This window comes from Tachysurus fulvidraco, chromosome 1 (genome assembly GCF_022655615.1).
Source record: "Tachysurus fulvidraco isolate hzauxx_2018 chromosome 1, HZAU_PFXX_2.0, whole genome shotgun sequence".
NCBI classification, from domain to species: domain Eukaryota; kingdom Metazoa; phylum Chordata; class Actinopteri; order Siluriformes; family Bagridae; genus Tachysurus; species Tachysurus fulvidraco.
In genome coordinates this window covers 29,918,640-29,938,639 of record NC_062518.1, presented here as the reverse complement: position 1 = coordinate 29,938,639, position 20,000 = coordinate 29,918,640, and the positions used below count along the sequence as shown (strand labels likewise).

At 39.2% G+C, this 20,000-nt stretch overlaps 1 protein-coding gene across 8 annotated transcripts in view; it reads right to left on the bottom strand.

Moving 5' to 3' along the window:
- LOC113657607 (nuclear factor 1 B-type) overlaps nucleotides 1-20,000 on the bottom strand; it is a 90,133-nt gene that overhangs the window by 62,058 nt on the left and 8,075 nt on the right. For 3 of the 8 annotated variants that reach the window (XM_027169526.2, XM_027169527.2, XM_027169532.2), the window contains exon 2: nucleotides 9,897-10,428. In XM_027169526.2, coding sequence (XP_027025327.1) covers nucleotides 9,897-10,428 — 532 coding nt within the window. Of the gene's footprint in view, nucleotides 1-9,896; nucleotides 10,429-10,869; nucleotides 11,006-14,088; nucleotides 14,625-16,232; nucleotides 16,886-20,000 lie in introns of those variants that run through there. The other 5 variants (XM_027169529.2, XM_047811317.1, XM_027169528.2 and 2 more) reach the window with 5 other exon arrangements.

The following is a 20,000-nucleotide window of genomic DNA, read 5'->3' as shown; positions in this document are numbered from 1 at the left end:
GTGTCAGAAAATACTGTTTTTGCAACGAGGCAGCATTTTTTAAAAGCAAAGGAGATTTAGGGTTTTAGACTTTTCTCACAAAGATCATAAGGATCTTTATATATAATAGTATAACATAAAGATTACAACAGTTACAACAGTTTATTTATTGTTCTGGTCTTGTTGCTGTTGTTGCTGTTGTTGTTTAAGAAACCAGCTGTTAATATCATGTTTTCTTTTTCTCTGAACTAACATGCAACTTTAAACCCACCTTTGGAACTACTACTTGCACGTTTCAAGAATCTGTAACATATAGTTGCATTCTCTTTTACCGTGAAACCCTGTGAGTTACAGTTCCAGATTAGACACACATCTGAAATATTTCAAATGTGGGACTTTTTTTTTCAGATGACTGGACAACCATGTACACCAACCTGATTTTTCACCACACGTTATACAAATAAAAGTCATCCATTTAGGTCTGCATAGGCATTCATTCATGTTTTTTATAGCTCTTAGGCTCTTGCTTGCTGAAGAAAATAAAAAAAAGAGATAGTTTAAAGTATTTACAACAGTTAAGAAAACATAATAATAATATATTTTATATATATATATTTTTAAACTGTGATATTTCTTAAATACATTTTAACACACTAAATCATTGCTGTATGCTAGCACATGCAACATAACAGCCTAGCAAGTAATTTGCAATAAATTTCCCTCTCTGTCTAAGTGAATATCTGAGACTAGCCAGACAGATAACGCTGTCTTGACCTTAACTTGAGCCACAATCAGCATTTTCAGGCCACATCTCTTCCAATTAGGCCTAAGTGCATTAAAATGTGACAGCGTTCTAAGGTTAGTGATAAAGGCTAATCTGCCAGGCGGCTTTTTGTCAAGGAGCCTGATCCCAATCTACGGCTTTTCAGCTATCTTCTATACAGGAAGAACACAGTACGAGTCCCTCTAGACTAGTCTAGACTTCAGTCTAGACTTCTATTTTTCTCAGTTTTCTTTCGATAAAGCTATCTGCGAAAGTCTCCTTTCTCACTCTACACAATAGTTGTGTGTTTCCAGATTTCACACCTCTATTCTGAAAAAAGGCAACCTTGTTCACAACAGCTATCGTTTCTCCTTCTTTCCACATACAGTACACACAGACACACACACACACGTTTTGGGTTTAAGGATTTGCAACAGTGTACATGATATGTGAATATAAGCGAAAGGGTAACTATACACAGACTCTGTTTAGTAAAACAATCGTGAACTCTCCTCTAATCCCTCTTCACCCAGGATCAAAGGTTCACAGTCTGTTTCGACATTAAGGTGACATTGTTCTGGAGCACTGCACTGACACTACAATGTACAATATACACAATCATGCAGACTATTTATGATGTACTGATGAATTCTAGGAAGTCCCGTTAAGTTTGCAGGTCAAGTTTGGGGTGTTTTGTGATTGAGGGTGAATGGGGTTAAGGCCGCATAGAGAGAAAATTGACATCCATCTGCCGGCATCCATTTTCAACCTGCTGCAAAGCCCAAATCATCCTTTTCTATTGTTTCCAAATGATTCCAGCTTCCTGACACCCATAGTTAACCAAACCTAGTAATCAGGGTTTTGACTGTAAAATACTGATTACTCTGCCTCGCCAATATGGACACAAAAAGAAAGATAGGCTTTAATCACTTAACCAGCATTCACGAAGCGGTATCACCGCTTTCCCTAGAAATGCTACTTTAATTATTCCACGTTGTTAGGTTATTATTTTGGGAGAGACGCATAATGTAATTGCAGGTTTCGGGTCTGTGCACATGTAACCGTCCTAATTACAATCTTCCATGGATTAAGGGATGTGAATTTAAATGTGTACCCTCAAAAATACACTCACACTACAGACAGATGCTGTGGTTACCCAGAGTGCATGTATGATTTTGTCTAAATGCAGGCTTCGGGAAGTCTGAGTGCAAAGCGACTGAGTGTGTATTTGTGTGAGTGTGCATATGGGCAGGTTTACGCTCTGTTAAAAGACACAGAGGCACATGGAGGGATGACAGGAGGGGGATATCGAAGTTAGTTTCCTATGCCAAGTAGAAAAGCAGGCCAATTTGAGAAGAATTCCAGTAATCTGGAAACAACATGTATATCCTTTCAATGTGGACACTCGTAACAAGGGCCCTGTGCAGCCGCCAAGGCCAGCTTTCATTAGCAGCTCCGTTACAGAGAGCTGTTACAAGAGAGCTGGCTTTAATCACAGCCAATCGAGCGCTCGTTCTTCACTTCTCTGTGTTTAACACAGCAACCACTCAGAAGCTTCAGTGGTCCACTATCACTAGAATAAGAGGTATGGACTTCTTAAGAAGCATAAAACTTAAAGAGGCAGAATTGGGTTTTATATCACCATTTACATTAAAGATATACAACTTTTTTTTTTTTTACTTTTCTATGAATATATTGCCCCTTGTAGGCTAGATAAAAACAGAAATTAAAACCCTAAGTGTCTCCTTTCGTATGTGCCATTAAGCACCACGGGGCACAACACATGCATGGCAAAAAAATAAAATTAGTTGATTCTTCTGATAAACAGTTAACATTGCAGTATAGATAGAGAGAAGGCTCTGTAATGGGATAAATGAGCTTGGGATACTCGGGATACAAGGACGCATACTCGATCGCTAACCAACGCTGTATTCAGAGGTATTACAGTTTCTGTTCCCTTCTGTTTATTTTCTCACACACACTCTCTTTTCCTTGTTTTCCCAGATTTGGGGACAATCTAACTTCACGAAATGGAAACAGGATATGATTATCACAGGGGACAGACTTTTAAATCTGTCATTCTTTAGATTAAGGAAAGGTTGGGTTTTGTGTTCATCTTGCAGGATGTCAACCGGAGACAAGGATCAGATATTGAGCTGCAACCCAAGTGAGGAACTAACGGAATATCTAAAGTATTTTCAATATGATTATTTTCTATATCCTCTTGGACATATCCCATTCCATTCACTAACTGAGTTCTCTAAGGACCACATAAATGACGTATTGCAACTGTTCAAGATGATACATGATGATATTTTCATCATCATCGGGAATGCACCCAGTGTTCTTATAATACAATAAAGGTTTATAAACTTTTGGGCAGCCCTGGCCATGTATTAAACAAATGCTCACCACATAAAGTGCCAGTCTCTTGGTCAACTAAAACTATGTGCTTAATAGCTTTGCATTACTCGCCCCCCTTCAGACAGACTTGTGGTCGTCCCAGTCACGGCTGCCCTCCCTTCATCTGTGCATTTAACTCCGAGCCGTCTGTCTCAGCAGTGGGAGGTACTGTACCAGACCAGACAAAAGAGGAGGCGGCCATCACTCTGAGGCCTGTCTGCCATGAAAAGACTTTTGCTATGGGCGGAGGGGGGAAAAGTCACAGTCTCCCTTAGCAACCTCCTCGATTGTCTCTGGAGCTCGCTGGCACCCATTCATTCGTTGTCCCCCTCGTGAAGAATGCCTGTTGGCGTGGAGACGTGCAAGACACCAGTCATCCCACAATGGAGGAATTCAGACCTTTTCTCTCTGTCTCTCTGTCTGAGTCTACCTGCATTTGATATATCCCTCTCTCACTCTCACTCTCATTTAGCTTTTTGCTTTCTCAAACTCCAAAGTCTTTATAGTTTCTGGAAAACCCCTTTCTGCTAGCTCGTCTCCGCTCACTCCCTGCACTTTTTCATCTCTGTGGCCATGATCATAACTGCATGATAAGGATGTCTGGTTGATAGAGGATAGAGAGGAAAGCTGTGTCAAGGCAGCTGGCGACAGTAAAAGTTGTGATGGTGCTGGTGTTGGTGGGACAAGACCCAGACACCCCGTACAGTGAGCTATAGAAAAGGACGATGAACCCATCAGTCTTCCTGTGAGGGAGGCGTGGGAGGCAAAAGGAAGGAGAGAGGGGCTCTGGTGATGCTCTTTGCTCAACAGGGCCCTGGAGAGCAGTAGAGCGTTTTGGGTTCTGCGCAGATGACGTGGGACTCCAGGAAAGCAAATGCTGAAAATACAAGATAAGCTCATGGAAAAAAAAGTGAAGAGGCAAAGTAGAGATGCTTGTATGTGACCCCAGAAATGCGAGTACATTTTCAGATATATTTTCCCATTCTTACTAATTCTGGCACAGACTGAGAGTCAACAGTGATTAAGAGCTCAATTTGATGAATCATTGCAAAATAAATGTATGTCTCTCAACAGCACTTGTACACACACCCAAGTCTTAAAATGCCATATATATAAGTAAATGCTAGTGTTGCCATGGGGGGTGTTGAGTGAAAGAGGACTGGGAGTTATGGAGAGCTTACAGTTCTAGACAGCTTACAAAATGATACAACACACACCATCATGATACCAACTCACAACATCCAGCTCTTTTTACTGACCATGGGAATGCTGCTGAGTGAAAACAAAGACAAAACACAGAAGGCAAAAGACAAGTCACCAGAACTAGGGTTAAGGTTAAAGTGTACTATAGGCAGAAGGCATGCAGTTGAGCGCATACAATGTAAGTAGGCACACTGAAAGAAAAACTACAGTAAGCTAAAAAAAAAAAAACCACGACACAAGAGACAGACAAGAGAAGTGAAGGAATGAACGCTTCTCTATGGCAGTATGTGGAGTAACAGTATACCAGTGAATTAAAGCAACAGCAAAGCAGAAAGCCAGCCAGCGAGGGAGGGAGGGAGGGAGGGAGGGAGGGAGGGAGGGAGAAGTGAAAAAGTGGGGACTTACATGGAGAGGAGGGAAATCAATAAAGAAGGCCAGAGAGCTGGAAGGAGCTCTAAATGGATTAGACTAAGGGAATGTGTTCGATAGGTTATGGCTTTACGTGAGGTAGTCACAGCAGACCGTGCAGAATACTAATCAGCTCTCCAGCCCTGTTAGAGGCAAAGGCCTTACTGCCTGCTCAGCACAAACACAAATCTTCCCTAAATGACCTTCAGCTTCTCAGCAGCACTTATTCCAGTCTGGGATGGTGCAGGATGAGACGTTGGATCAGGAATGCGATGGAACTGAAAATTTATATTCAACAGATTTCAAAAAGAATCCTTCCAAAAAAATGCATGTTTACAGTATTACACTCACTGTACAAACATATCCTGACTTGTTTGTGTCTTATATGGCTTGTGTCTCTTGCTTTGCTCTAACTCTAAAATTAGCAAAACGGACAAAAAATGACTAAATTGCTGACCTAATTGAGTGAACTTTCAATACACTCAGGCATTGGCTCGTTTTCTTTTTTTGCCCTTGAGATAAAGTTAAGACGTATTGTGTTGCTATAGCATTTTTTCTCTCATGCTCAGACAAGCACTAGAAAAAAAAAACGAACAAAGCTCAGGTCTATAGTAAAGCCCTCTTTTCATAGCGATCCCTTTCAGAGAGTGATACTTGGGAAAATCAAGAGCAAAGCAAGAAATGTATGTTTTTGCCAAAACACGTTTTTTAATTCATAAAACAAAAAAGAAAAGAAAAAAAAAAAAAACACACACACACACACACACACACAAGACCTGCGGGCTTGGACTGAAGTTGTAGCAGCAAATCCCCCCTCCCTCCCTTTCTCCCTTTATGTTTAATGTGGTGGTACACCAGTGTACTAAAACATCAAACAGAAGCTATTGCCTTTCATTTCCACAACTGAAACCAAGTCGTGCGTTGTTGCTCCAAACTCAGTGATGGGACACACATAGTGGGAGAGAAGCAGGGAACCATCTGTATTGGTTTTAGGACCAAGTCAGTAGCTGCAGGCCTACAAATGGTTCGACCACACGCTTTCTTTCTGTCTCTCTCTGAACAGATAGCCTTACAACCACCACAGCCACAATGGCTCACTGGAAACAATTAGCTAACAAACAAATAAATAGCTAAACAAAAACAAATGCCGCTGAGACAAAGGTGTCCCTTATTGTAACAGTTTTCGACACAAGCTGCATTCAGTGGTCCAAAGTCCAAACTATCGCTGCCTCTGTGGTTCGGAGTGTGTGTGTGTGTGTGTGTGTGTGTGTGTGTGTGTGTGTGTGTGTGTGTGTGTGTGTGTGTGTGTGTGTGTGTGTGTGTGTGTGTGTGAGAGAGAGAGAGAGAGACAGAGAGAGAGAGCAAGGGAGTGTGTGTGTGTGTGTGTGTGTGTGTGTGTGTGTGTGTGTGTGTGTGTGTGTGTGTGTGTGTGTGTGTGTGTGTGTGTGTGTGTGTGTGTGTGTGCGCAGATCTGGGCAGCTCTCCCATTGGACCAGATTCTGAGTGTAGTGTACAATTGGCATTAGCGATCTTGAACTTCTGCTACAAGTGGAGAGAGAGAGAGAGAGAGAGAGAGAGAGAGAGAGAGAGAGAGAGAGAGAGAGAGAGAGAGAGAGAGAGAAAGAAAGAAAGAAAGAAAGAAAGAAAGAAAGAAAGAAAGAAAGAAAGATAGAAAGAAAGAAAGAAAGAAAGAAAGAAGTGGATATGAAGTACTTAGGTATTGGCAGGGGTGGTGACCTGACTCTACCACATACTCAGCCAACTGGAAAACTAGGCCAGCTGTAACACTTTCCTCAAAAAGCTAAACACATGCTCAACACAACCATCACACACACACACACACACATATACACACACCCAATGTGTATAGAGGAGTGTTACAAGGCGAGTAGGTAGCCATCGCTCTTCTGCCCCACACATGTAGAGGTCAGAGGAGGCGTGAGGGGGCTCTAGGTGCACCCTCAATCCCTCCACACAATCCTCTTCAAACCCCTAGTCTGCCCCCGCATGCGCCGGCCTCCTCTGTGTTTTCACAGATCCGTTGTGCTCGATTTAACTTCACAGGACACCCACAGCATCTTTTAGCCAAGGTCTTGACACAGAGGCCAAAAGTTAAGTTGCATGCTCGTAAAACAGGCATCTACAACATGGTCAAGCAAATAATAAATAATCTGCCACCTGGACAGTGCACGATAAAATACGTGCAGCTTTAAAGTAATAAAAAAAGAAGAAAATGAAAATTGTATTGGAAAAATTAGTCATTTAGTTCTGTGCTGATTATCTATAAATACCACAAAAATCAAAGAAGCACAATAAATATTTTCTAGGCTTTGACAGCACAGAAAAAAAGGAAATTTAAGCTTCCATTATTATTAGCCCTAAAAAAAAATGTACAATGTATTCAACAAAAAACAAGCACAGATATCTGTAACATGCATGATGCTAGGAGATTATGAATATTTCTAAAAATTAAAAGCAAGCAATGTCTTATTTTATTTTTATTTATTATTTTCTATTTTCTAAATCTTTGTCTATATATAAATTCTCTGATCCTATGGTGTATTTTGTTCAATTTCTCTGCTATAATTTTCATTCATCATCGTTTCTCTTACCTGCAAATGTGAACAACAAAATGTAAAATTTTTTTGTAATGTGATTAGTAACTGAAAGCTAAATATTAATGCACCTCCCTTTTCCAAGCAGCCTTGTTATGAGTTTTGAAATGAAGTCAGTGTGAAATGTTCCTTGCTTCACACGTCCTGACTTGACTTGCAATACAAGTAAAGGAACAGCTCGTTGAAATTTGTGAAAGATGATCACATGCTTTAATAGCATTTTGTGCTGGAAAATGGTTTTGGATGAATATGTTGTATGTCTGTAAGGATGGAGCCGAGCCAAAATCATGAGACATACAAGTCGACTCTGTTACACTTTGTTTAAACCTTGTTGTTTCTGGGTTTGTCCACAGTGACGCACCGATTTTTTTATTTATTTTTTTATGTTTCAAGACAGATAATGCTGGTGGTGACAGAGCAGTGATTTTCTGAAGGAAGAAGACTGAACAGCACACAGAGACCACCACAATGGCTACACTAGGCTCAGTGAGGCTGGACATGGCATGATGCCCACCGCCTTGCATACCAGTCCTTCCTGCTATTCTCCTTACCACTACACTGATCTGCCCATTCACCATGGTACTGCAACACAGTCCAGCTAGCTTAGTGTGATTCACAAAAACCGAGGGCATGATGCCCGGTGTTTTCTCCTGTGCCATGTGGCTCAGGCTAATGTTAAAACTACCGCTGTGCACTGACTAGCAACAGCATTGGACATAACAGTGACACATAGTGCCAGGCTTAACTAGTTGTGGCAAGTTTATGTCCTGCGATAAACCGCTTGCCATTTAGTCACTTGCTTTATTTTCAAAACAATACCTTAAACATTTCGACATAATTCACAGTGGCTATGCTACAAAAGTGACATTCGGTGAAGCCAATGATTTACAAACAGAAACATAAAATTTTGTTCGAGATGCAATTTTTTTTGTAAAATTCTTTATTTAAAACGCGTCTTGTTAAATTGTACAAAAGAAATCATGACGGCTGCCATTCTGTCGGTGTCAAAAACTTTCCTCTATGCCCACTGCATTGCAGATGCCAGCTAACGAATCAAAGGCATGCAAGCAGACAAAGAGGATTTGATGCCAACCGCCATTCCTCCATCACTGGCACTCTCCATGCCACTCTCCTAGCACAACACAAACAAAATGGCCGCCCTGGATGTGCTGCTACAATGAGGGGGCATTATTTGGATATGGGCACAGGGTCCAGAGGACAAAACATGCTCCTGTAATGGATTAAAACACTAAACAGACTCACCACTTTGAGTTTATAGTTAATAGTCTCTTACCGTCACATTTAAAAGAAAAAACGGAAGAGCAGATAATATACATATAAACAATGTTCATTAAAAGAGTTTTTTATGCTAAATTCAAATTCATTAAAAAGGTTTTTTTTCTCTCAAATAAAGATCACAGTTTTGCGTTATGTCTATGTCAGAAAACTTTCTAAGAATTTAAACCACACTTGCTGATTATTTACAGAATTGAAATTCCTCGTATCATGCTGGATGTTGTTAAAACTGTACAATACATTTTTTTTATATAATTTTATCGCAATAGTGTAAATCTGTATTTTTTTTTTTTTTTTGGTGTCACAAAAGCGGCTAGCTTATACCTCTCGATTCAAACCAATATAAGAGATTTAGACCATGGTTGAGTGTCAACGGTCGAATGCACGTCGTCCTACAAAGACACAAAAGATAGAGTGATGCCAACCCTGGTGCCAGTGGCAACCATTATTGTCCCTCCGCTATGCCTTCTGCTTAGCCTGGCACTTTGCTCGTACAAAATGGAGGCGCTAAGCCTGGCAATAACCCATCTCCTCCTCGCACAACCATTCAGACACATGCAGGCTCACATGTATTCTAAATTAAAACACAAACAAAATTTTGGCATCTAATGTAATAGGGAATGATTTGTTGAAATGTTTGGATTACAGTAACCTTTATTAGAATTGAGGATTTTTCAGAGGACCCCTTTCAGGCTAGTTAAATTTTCTTTTTCAAGGCCAAAGTAAGGAAACAAAAATGTTTTATATAGATATATATATAAAATAAATACTGCATGGTAAAAAAAAAATTTTTTATAAATACAAATAATACTAATTTAGTACAATTAAAGTACATTTATTCTTCTAACTAACTTCTTATTCTAGGGCATTACCATTAAATTTTACAGTGCAGTAGTGACTGCCTTGAAAGTACACTTAAACTAATTTCATACACAGATCTTTGATTTGATATTACATCATAATAATAGAAAATAACTGGCCTATTTGCTAGATAGAATACTGAAAAATGTAATAGACTGAAACTACAGAACATAGAAAATCTAAATGTTACTGCTGCTTTGAATGATTTCATGTTGAGTAGAATCACATAAAATTGTTAATGAAGTTAGGTTTAACAGGCCGAAGTTACTCGGGCCTCTGTATCTCGGAGTCAAGGCGCACAGCCTTGAAACGTTCACTGTAACATCTCCCTCTCACCCGTACATTTTCCATTCTTTCAGTGAACTTACCTTGATCCTGGACATAGTAGGCCAGGAAGAGGTCGAGCTCCTTCACTGACACGGTGATGTGGTGCGGCTGGACACAGAGCGCCTGATTGGTGCAGTGGGGTGATTTGACTAAGCGCTCTCCATCCGTGCTCTCCAGCGGGATGCCTTTGAACAGGATCACCATCACAAGGTCCAGGCGCCACACTTTATCCGCCTGGCGGAGACAGTCGATACGTCGGATTTTGCCCTTCTGGTCAGGGTTGGAAAGCACGCAGCACGGGTGCTTCTTGCCTGTCACGCTCAGCACAAAGTCCTCACGGTACTCCTGCCGGATGTCCTTGCGCAGCTTGGCCAGTAGGCGCGATGCCCACTTCTGTTTAATCTCGGGTTTCTCGCTCAGCAGCTCGTCTTTTACGGCGCGCTCCTCGTCCTTGGACATGCGCTTCTCGTGCTTCTTGAAGTACTTGCGCTTGCGGGCCTGCAGGTTGAACCAAGTGTAGGCAATGGAGCGCACATGAGGAAGTAGTGCCTCAATAAATGGATGGAACTCGTCCTGGGAGAAGAGCGAAAGAGGCAAAAATAAAGAGAAAGAGAAAAAAATACAGTGAACAGGAGTAGACGTGACCTTTTTGGCATTGGATTCCTGATCAAGCGGCTAAGTGAGCATTTGGTCCAAAAACAAAACAGAAGAAAAACTTACCTCTTATGAAACAAAACAAACAAAACTGACTGTTTAGTAAGCACACGACAAGGAGATGAAATGAATCACTTGACAGCCGTTCAGACCACAAAACCACAAAAGCCCTTAAAACATTTACGCACACTCAGCAAACAGGAATACAACGCACAGAGACGCATTACACACACTTTGAAAACAAATTTTACAAATTATTATTTTACAATTTAGAGAAGCCATTCTTTTTTAACTCTGTATTTCTGAAAAATTAAATACAAATAAAAACCTGATACCGCAATGAAAAGAGAGTTCATCTACCATTTCTGCTGGGTTTACAGCAACGCGAGCCTGTATGGGGCTGCAGGTGTTGCAGGCACACAGGACGAGGATACCACTGTTTATCACGTTGGCTCACGCGGTGCCAACATACAACAGACAGTTAGATGAGCAGCACTCACGCTTTCCCCTGCCTCTCTCTCTCTCTCTCTCTCTCTCTCTCTCTCTCTCTCTCTCTCTCTCTCTCTCTACTATCAGAGCTGTATGTGCTTGTGCACCAGGGCATGTGTCCCTCACACGTACAGCTCTCTTATCAGACAATCCTGCATTCCTGCAGCACTACTGCCACATGGCCCTGCAGCAGCCCAGATGACCCTCTAACAAAGCATGCAAAAACAGAATCTATTGACCGTCAATATCAATTTAAAAAAATAAATAAACAAATAATAATAATAATAATAATAATAATAATAATAATAATAATAATAATAATAATAATAATAATAATAATAATAATAATAATAATAATAATAATAAAATCATTTTATATTCTAAATACAAAAATTCACATATATGTAAAGACAGTCAGACTGGAAATTAATTATAAAAAAAAAAAATGAAGGGAAAGTTTCACATTTCCAGCAATGTGTCTGCTTTGCCTTTGGGACGTTTTGTGATGCAGGGGGGTCACTTAAGTTGTTAGCCAAAATGAGCAGCAATTATTCCCAGCCCCTCTTAAAATCAAACCAAGATGGACAATGAAAATGGCATCTTGGCTCAAACCTGACATTCCTTCTGCTCCAAAGCTCTGTAAGAGTGCCATTAAAAAAAAGTCTGCTGCCAAGTAAGCAGTAACACCTACAGGCTCAATTCGCAAGCGTCTTACACACTACAGGCCTATTCGGGTTCCTCCACTGCAACATGTTAGTTGTACTGTGCAATGCGCTACACTAAATCTACTGCCAGGTTTAAAGGCAATTCAGTAACATATGGGCAGAGTTTCACTTTTCTCTTCTTTTTTTTTTTATTTATAAAAAATCAATAACATAACATCAGCATCAGTGCTATCTATCTTACCGCTAAAACATTTACATAATATTTTAAAATGAATAAAACTAAGTAGTTACTAGTCTTCAAATGTATTGAATTAAATAATGTTAAATGTGAGATAAGACATTTAATTCTTTCTTGAAGAAAAGGAATTAGTTGAAAAACAAACTTTGGGAATCTTAAAAATCTCAGAAAAGTGAAACAGACCAATTTTCTGAAAAAAAAAAAAAGGAATGAGAATTTCTTTTCTTGTGCCTTAGTCCATTAAAAGCTGAATGTGTGTTAGAAGAGTTAAACCACAGATTATTCTTTATTTATGCAGGCAGCTTACTCCTCTATGGGAAACCGCAACCAGCGCTGCACTCCCCATATCTCTCCCTAACAACGTATCCCTCACACACACCACACCAACATTTAACCACCGCTCAGAAACTACATAAATCAGCAACAAAACTGTACAACTAACTATCACAAATATTCTAGTCTAATACTCTTACATATGGGGACTCTCGATGCAGTTAATAATTTGGCAGTGGTGTGTAAATTTAACTTTTTAAACAATAAATAATCTATAAGGCCACACTACAAAGTTTTAATTATTTTGTCAAATGCATTTTAATTAGTTTTAGTATATTACAATCAATAATAATCTGTTTTAATATTACAGTGTAGAGTAATCCTTGCGCTAGATGCAGCCTATTGTTGTACATAAATTACTTTGGCCATCAAAATTCTTTATCCTCAAATTCTAGATCTATATATTAAACACTTTTTAATTAAACAAAATGCCTTTGTTGTGATAACAAGAACGTGTGATGTATGCAAAAGATAAATATTTGTCTCAGGGTTTTTTTTAACAGGTCCTGCGGCAAAGAAAAATACTTATACAATGTAAAGTCTGAAGCATAAATGTAATAACTAATTATAATTAATAATATGTATTTTCAATTCACCTGTAAATAATCAGTCTGGCAGTGAAGGAAATTTTACTAAGACTTTAAATCCACAGGCATTAAAATGTACTCCATATGATCTTACTCAAAGATACTTTACTTAATGATAACTCTGCAAATCGCATAATTCCTGATATAATTATATGACAGAAAGAGCCAGTATATCATATCATTATACCCTTATTATAAGTATAATGGCTTTAATTGGCTGGTGGATGTATGACTTTCTCCTTGTAGGTCTATGCCATGGTAGTAATAAACTGATGTAGTTATACAGTTATAAGCATGCATGTGTGTATATATATAAAAATTCTAGAGCTGTTTATACATTATGTTTTCGGATTTTTTTTTCTTGCCACGTTATTATAGAACATGTAATATAATGTAAAGTTCAGGTTTACAGTAAACTACATTATGACTAATCCATGTGTCGGCTATGTGTGAAGTTCGTCTTTGCGCCAGGTTCAGCCTTCCTTTGTACTAAACCATATCTCAGTCAATCACTCGGTGGTGCCAAGCAAAATATAAACAGTAAAATTGTGTCAGCCAAAGCTGGAGGACTCGGTCCAACCGCTCAATCGGCTTTATCACTGTATTCATCTTAATTCACTCAGCTAGTGGCTCTGTGTTTAAAGTCTGCGCGCTTCTGGCCAAGTGCACTAGAAGTAAAAAAGATAACACAGAAGCGTCAAAAAGCACCGAGTCTAAAATCTAAACCTCTTCTTTCCCTTCTGTTCGCCTGCTTTACATCACAAAGCTTTTTCTGTAAATCTACAGCCTTGCGCGGCAGCGGACGTGAGATTTATGGCGAAACTAAACTAGGCGCTTTACGCACGATGTAAATGTCCAACGTTAATGCGCTCTTTTCGAATAATCTAATGCAATCTGACATCTTCAAGTTCGCTAAACTCTTCCTGGACACACACGAGTAACTTCTGTGGTGTCAAGTAAAATAATGTCCCGAGTCAAAGAAAAGTACACAATATTCACTCTAAGCGCGTAAAATATGTATTTAAATCAATGATTCCATTAGCGCGCAGTTTATGTTGTGCTACATCTCAAGCCCTTTACCCTGTACATAATGTTAAAGAAAACATCATTGTTTAGTCACACGTTGAACAGTGAATCAGAAACAGTGGTTCGCATTTCACCAAAAAAAAAAAAAAGAAGAAGAAGAAGAAGAAGAATAAAGCTCATCTACGGCGCCTATTCAGCAATATTTAAAAGCCTAATCAATAAGGGATCCGTAAAGCTCTACCTGCGTTAGACAAATCGGTGAATACATCATGACCTCGGCCGCGAGTGCAGATAAGAACGATCGGTCACCAAAGTCCGGTTATTATCGGTTCATTCTCCCGAGCCCATGCTGCACCGTGCACGGCCCAATGGAACTTGTCCTCATTCAAAAGCGAGAGAAAAGCTTCATCAGAAACCGGTGGCGAACTTCGCAGATCCCAGCTCGAGCATTTAAAGATTCCCACGAGAGCTTAGAAGCACAAAAGACTGAAGCGGAGTGTCTTCAGGAGCAAAGAACGCATCCGCAGAGAGAGAGAGAGCGAGAGCTCCAGCAGGACTGAATTGAAGAGGGGAAAAAAACACCCCACTGTCTCTCTCTCTTTCTCTCTCTCTCTCACTCCCTCTGATGCTGCTTTTAAAGGGGAAATCTTGAAGAATGTCACAAGTGCAGGTCGAAAACTAGAAGGCGCCAAATTTCTGATCCTGTTTTCAAACTTGATATTATATCAAACGGTAACACCCTCTAGTCTGCTGGATCCTAACGAATCAGTCTCACGAGTTTTTTTTTTTTTTTTTTTTTTTTCCATTTCATTACAAAGTCAATACTCCTCCTCTTCCAGCAAACGCGTCTTATATCACACAACCCACCTTCAGGTCTCCCTCTCACACCACAGTATTTACAAATGATCACTAACTTTTCCCCACTTTATGTTCCAAATGTATATCCCAATATTTATTCCCATAAATATGTGATATGTTCAAGTTCAAGCGCGTAAATATTGAAATATTCAAATAACAGTAATGCAAATGTGCGTCTGAAGTAATAATGCATTTGTATCACTGTGCAGATATTGTCAGCTATACACCTTCATCTAAGGTAGTTTAGTAAATCTAAGAACAACGTATCTAGTAATATAACAGAGGGAATAGACCTTGACGTTATAATGTTACAAGAACATATATGCATGTGTTATAAGTCACGGTGGGACAGATTGTCAGGGCCTTTCCAAAAAGTTCTACCATGTGAACCATCCAGCATTGTCTCAAAGCAATAAGGCCTGTGTGTCATTCCTACAGAACCGGTTATTTGTGTGGTTACGTGTAGATGAGATGTTTTGTTCCAGGGCTTTTTTGCATGGGTGGATCTATAGCCATAATGAGAGAATGATTTTCTTCAAGTGAAGCGACAATTACTGTACACAAAGTGACAAAACAGAGTGAAGGAATTCCAGCATGGATTGCAGATCACATGGTTATTGGTAAGTGAGTTACATTTACATTAGTTTTCACTACAGACTTTGTCGTGCTTGTTTAACAAGAGTGTGGAAATGAAACACTTTTTGGAAATTGGACGCGTGTCCTGTATGCCGGTTGACCGCGCGTACCCGGGAGACACTGATCTTTATTCACACCACGTTACGTCGTAATTTCATGTCAAAGTCTACAAAGCCTTCCGCACTCCACCCCCTGTGCGTCCACTAACGCACCCGGACAATGTCTCCTAACCGGCGCACTTTTAGGCGCAGCGTCTTATTCAAGGTCACACAGTCGCCAGACTTCATGCGCGCACGCTTAGACTACACATTTAGACCTGAAATCGTTTTTACAATATGAGTTTTTTTTGTTTGTTTGTTTGTTTTTTTTAAAAAAAGCGTTTAAAAGTTCAAAGTCAAGTTTGTCACAAAGCAACGACGCGCGGAACGCAAGCGTGTAAATCAGTGGACAAACGTGGACAAGACAAACGTGAGCTTGGCAAGTCGCAAGCAGCGGTGTAGTAAAATTTAACCACTTGGCTAAAACACAACTTGCCCGAGAATATTCACTCTCTGGCTGTGCAACGTGCCAAAAGTGCAGTGCTACAAGGGGGCGAGGTAGCTAAAAGCAGGAGACATGCCAAGAGCTGACTGATCTCTTTAGGCGCAAACCCTGCGCCGACTTCTGACACACGACGATATGACCCACATAGGATGTCTGCCAACGCAAAACAGAAACAATCCAGCATATATACCGCCATTCTCCAGCAGCATTCACATCCAATTCACTCGAAACATGGGACTACATTCAGCTACAGACTTCCGTCTCCAGAAGCTAGAGGAACACATTTGCACATGAGCTTAAAAGTATTTACAAAATGATTGCAAGATATTAGATTCCATGGTAACGTACCATTGCACTGTATTGCATGGATTTAAACTGGTGTCCAGGAGGCGGTGTGAAACTCAAGCCGGTAGATTCACATGTCTCAGATTCAAACAACGTAGCCTACTTTTTAGACTTTTTTCTGTTCTTTTCTTTTCTTTTCTTTTCACGCTGAAGTGCTCTCAAAAATGCACACCGGAAGAGAATTCTTGGCAGACAGGAGGCAAAATCAAGTCAGCGAACACCTCAGATTTTTTTTCTAATCTTCCTTCCTCTGCGAGTCAGACTTTTGGATAGGTTTTTAGTGGTTGAGTTGAACGCGGTCCAGAAGAGGCAGAGTTTTTGGAACTGGGCACGTCTGCGCCTTTACTTTCTCTGTCTGTGTGTCGTCGCTGCTGATCGCAGTCCTTGGAATCGGCGTTCTCGGCTCTGATTGGCTGAAGCGCTGTTGGCCCTCCGCGCGCCGCACCGCGTCCTGCGCCGCGCACTTCCGCCTCACCGCCGTGCCCGCGCAGTTCGCGTATGAGCGCGCAGCAAGTCAAATAAACCAAAATGAACGGATTCCGACATTATGAATCCCGTTTATTTTAATAAAACTAGAACACTATAAAAACGCTTTTTTTTTGTGACAGTCAAGTTAGCTTTATGAATCTGTTCAATCTTGCCGTGCCAAAAGAAATAGCCGTAGAAATAGGCATAGAACTAAAAAAGAACAACAATAAAATTATTATTATTATTATTATTATTATTATTATTATTAATAATAATAATAATAATAATAATAATAATAATAATAATAATAATAATCTAATATTTACCAATTGAGGTTAAAAAGTCACTCGACAGCTATTTCGGTTTTTAAACATTAAAAAATTTTGTTATTGATAATTCAGGTTTAATACCATTGTATAAAAAAATACTATATGTTTTACTGTAATGCTACAGAATAAATACTATGTACATTCTGTTGGAAGAACGATTGCATGAGCACAATGATGGCATTGATCCAGACCTCAGCAACCACCATTCCAGAGACACACTTTCTGTTCCGACAGAGGAATCATTGCTCGACTCTCCATGCAAACAGCAGCATATCATATAGTTTCACACACCACAATAATTCTACCTAAGCACACATATCCTCAATCTGCAATGGCATGCAAGCTGGTGTTAATGTTTAAAATCTGATTATAGTGACATGTAGAACACAATAAACAGTTATGCTCAATAAATTCTAATCCTTTTGAATTACTATTCAATAAATATATAATTGTTTATGAGAAAATAATCCACACCAAAACAATCAGTTGAACGTATACACAATGTTTTATAAATATAAAGTGCTGGTTATTTTACTACAGAATGTACTGCTGTGTGTGTGTGTGTGTGTGTGTGTGTGTGTGTGTGTGTGTGTGTGTGTGTGTGTGTGTGTGTGTGTGTGTGTGTGTGTGTGTGTGTGTGTGTGTGTGTGTGTGTGTGTGTGCGTGCGTGCGCGGGAACACAAGCTGTCCAGCTATACAAAATGCCAAAAATCCATAATTATATGGCTCAACAGAACAATTAAATTAAATATACATGCTGAATATTCTTACTGAATCAACATTTATTACAATAATAATTTAATAAGACATATATTTGATTACATTTGAAATATTTGTATGATTTATGTGGATTTATTTCCATATATATTTACATTCTCATTTTACTGCAGAATGACACCCGAATGTGGTGTTTATGAAAATCCTCGGGAGTCTGTGGGAATAAAATCAGAAATAGCTTTGGCAAAAATCAACGACAAATCAACAACTGTATCTTTTAATAATGCGATTTATGCCAGTTACGTAATCTGACCTCAGAATCAGTTATGATAACAAACCGCACAGTCTGTAGTGCATGGCGTGAAATCCCTGTCTCTTACTTACCACACAGATTAAGTAACATGCACAAAAAAAGAGCAGAGTTTATTTCTCTCTCTCTCTCTCTCTCTCTCTCTCTCTCTCTCTCTCTCTCTCTCTCTCTCTCTCTCTCTCTCTCTCTCTCACACACACACACACACACACACACACACACACACACACACACACACACACACACACACACACACACACACACACACACTTACAGCGAGGCGTTGCGGACACCGGCAGCTCATACAAATGTATTTTGCGCAACTACGTTGTCTTGTATTTTTCACACTTAAGAAAGTAAAGTCGATGTAAAAACTATCACTTCCCGATACATTCAACTGTGTCATATTTCTTCGAGTTAGTGCAAATGATCACACTTAACAAAGCAGACAGGGGAGTAGTTTAAAAGTTGTCTTGGCTGCAGTAGGTGCTGTGGGAGGAGAAGGCGGTATGGTGAAGTGCTCCTCTAAATCCCCACTCATCTACAACCTCAGGAAATAAGCATAGTAGCTGTTAGGAATCATTTTATAAAAATCGGATTTTTTTATTCTTTGTGCTTTGTGTTTATTTGCCACACGTGATTTGCTGGAAGTTTTCAAGCCATGTGCGGCGTGTGGAGCACAGAGAGAGAGAGAGAGAGAGAGAGAGAGAGAGAGAGAGAGAGAGAGAGAGAGAGAGAGAGAGAGAGAGAGAGACTAAAGCGCGCTCTTCGGTTCCTGCGTCTTCACACTGGGTTATGGCAATGTGTCAGATTGAGGATTTCTAATCATGAAAGCTGTGTAAAACTAAGATCTGTGTTCTTACGGAACATCTAGACGAGATTAAGTTTGGAGCCACATGTTCAGCCCGCCACTGATTAATGCACTCGGAAACCACAAGTGAGTGTTTAATGCAGGTTTCTCCCAAACTCGAGGGAAATCCTCTATACGTGGCAGCCCAGGAACCCTACAACTCCGTTATGTAAGAGAATTGAATTGCTGTACATTCCGTTTTGCTCCAATATAAACTGTTATGTGTGCATTTTTGAGGAAAACTAGAAACACGCTGCTCTATTAAACTTTTGTGTTGCTTGTGTTTCTTTGCACGTTTTTTCCCTTCCATGCTATTCTCACTTACAACCTGCAGTCATTTGACTGGGTGATGATGATGATGATGATGATGATGATGACGATTATTATTATTATTATTATTATTATTATTATTATTATTATTATTATTATTATTTTGTTGTTGCTAATAATAATAATAATAATAATAATAATAATAATAATAATAATAATAAAAACAGAAACTATTTTCTAGACTTGTAAAAAAGAAATTATAGCAGGAAATTTATTTATTTAAGTGCTGTTTAATGCTCCACATGGCATGATTTGATCTATATAAATACAGCTATATGCATAATCTATATAAGCATGGCAGAATAAATCAGATATATTAAATATTTTGTAATGATATAGTGTATCTTGACAAAGTGAGCAGCACATCAGCATTTTCAAATTCCAGCAAGTTCAGTTTAATAATGTTTTATTTAACAAATGATGTGTACTTTTTTGGCTTCTTCAAATTAATCTATAAGCAAATATATTATTTCTGAAAATATTGAAAATAATCTTTTTCTTTCAGGTTTGCATTTGCCTGACATTTTTACAACTATTATACCCAAGCAATGGATTTATGAAGCCCTACAACTATATCAATGTTTTCGTTCACTATTAGAAAAAAGTGATTAAATCACTTTGTTTCTTAATATAGATGGTCTTAGTAAAATCAAATAGATTATTTTTGATGGTATACATGAAGCCCAAGATTAAATATTACATTTTTGGACATTTAATTATTCTACACATACAGATAGAAATGTCTGACTCTGATTCATGTAGTCTTA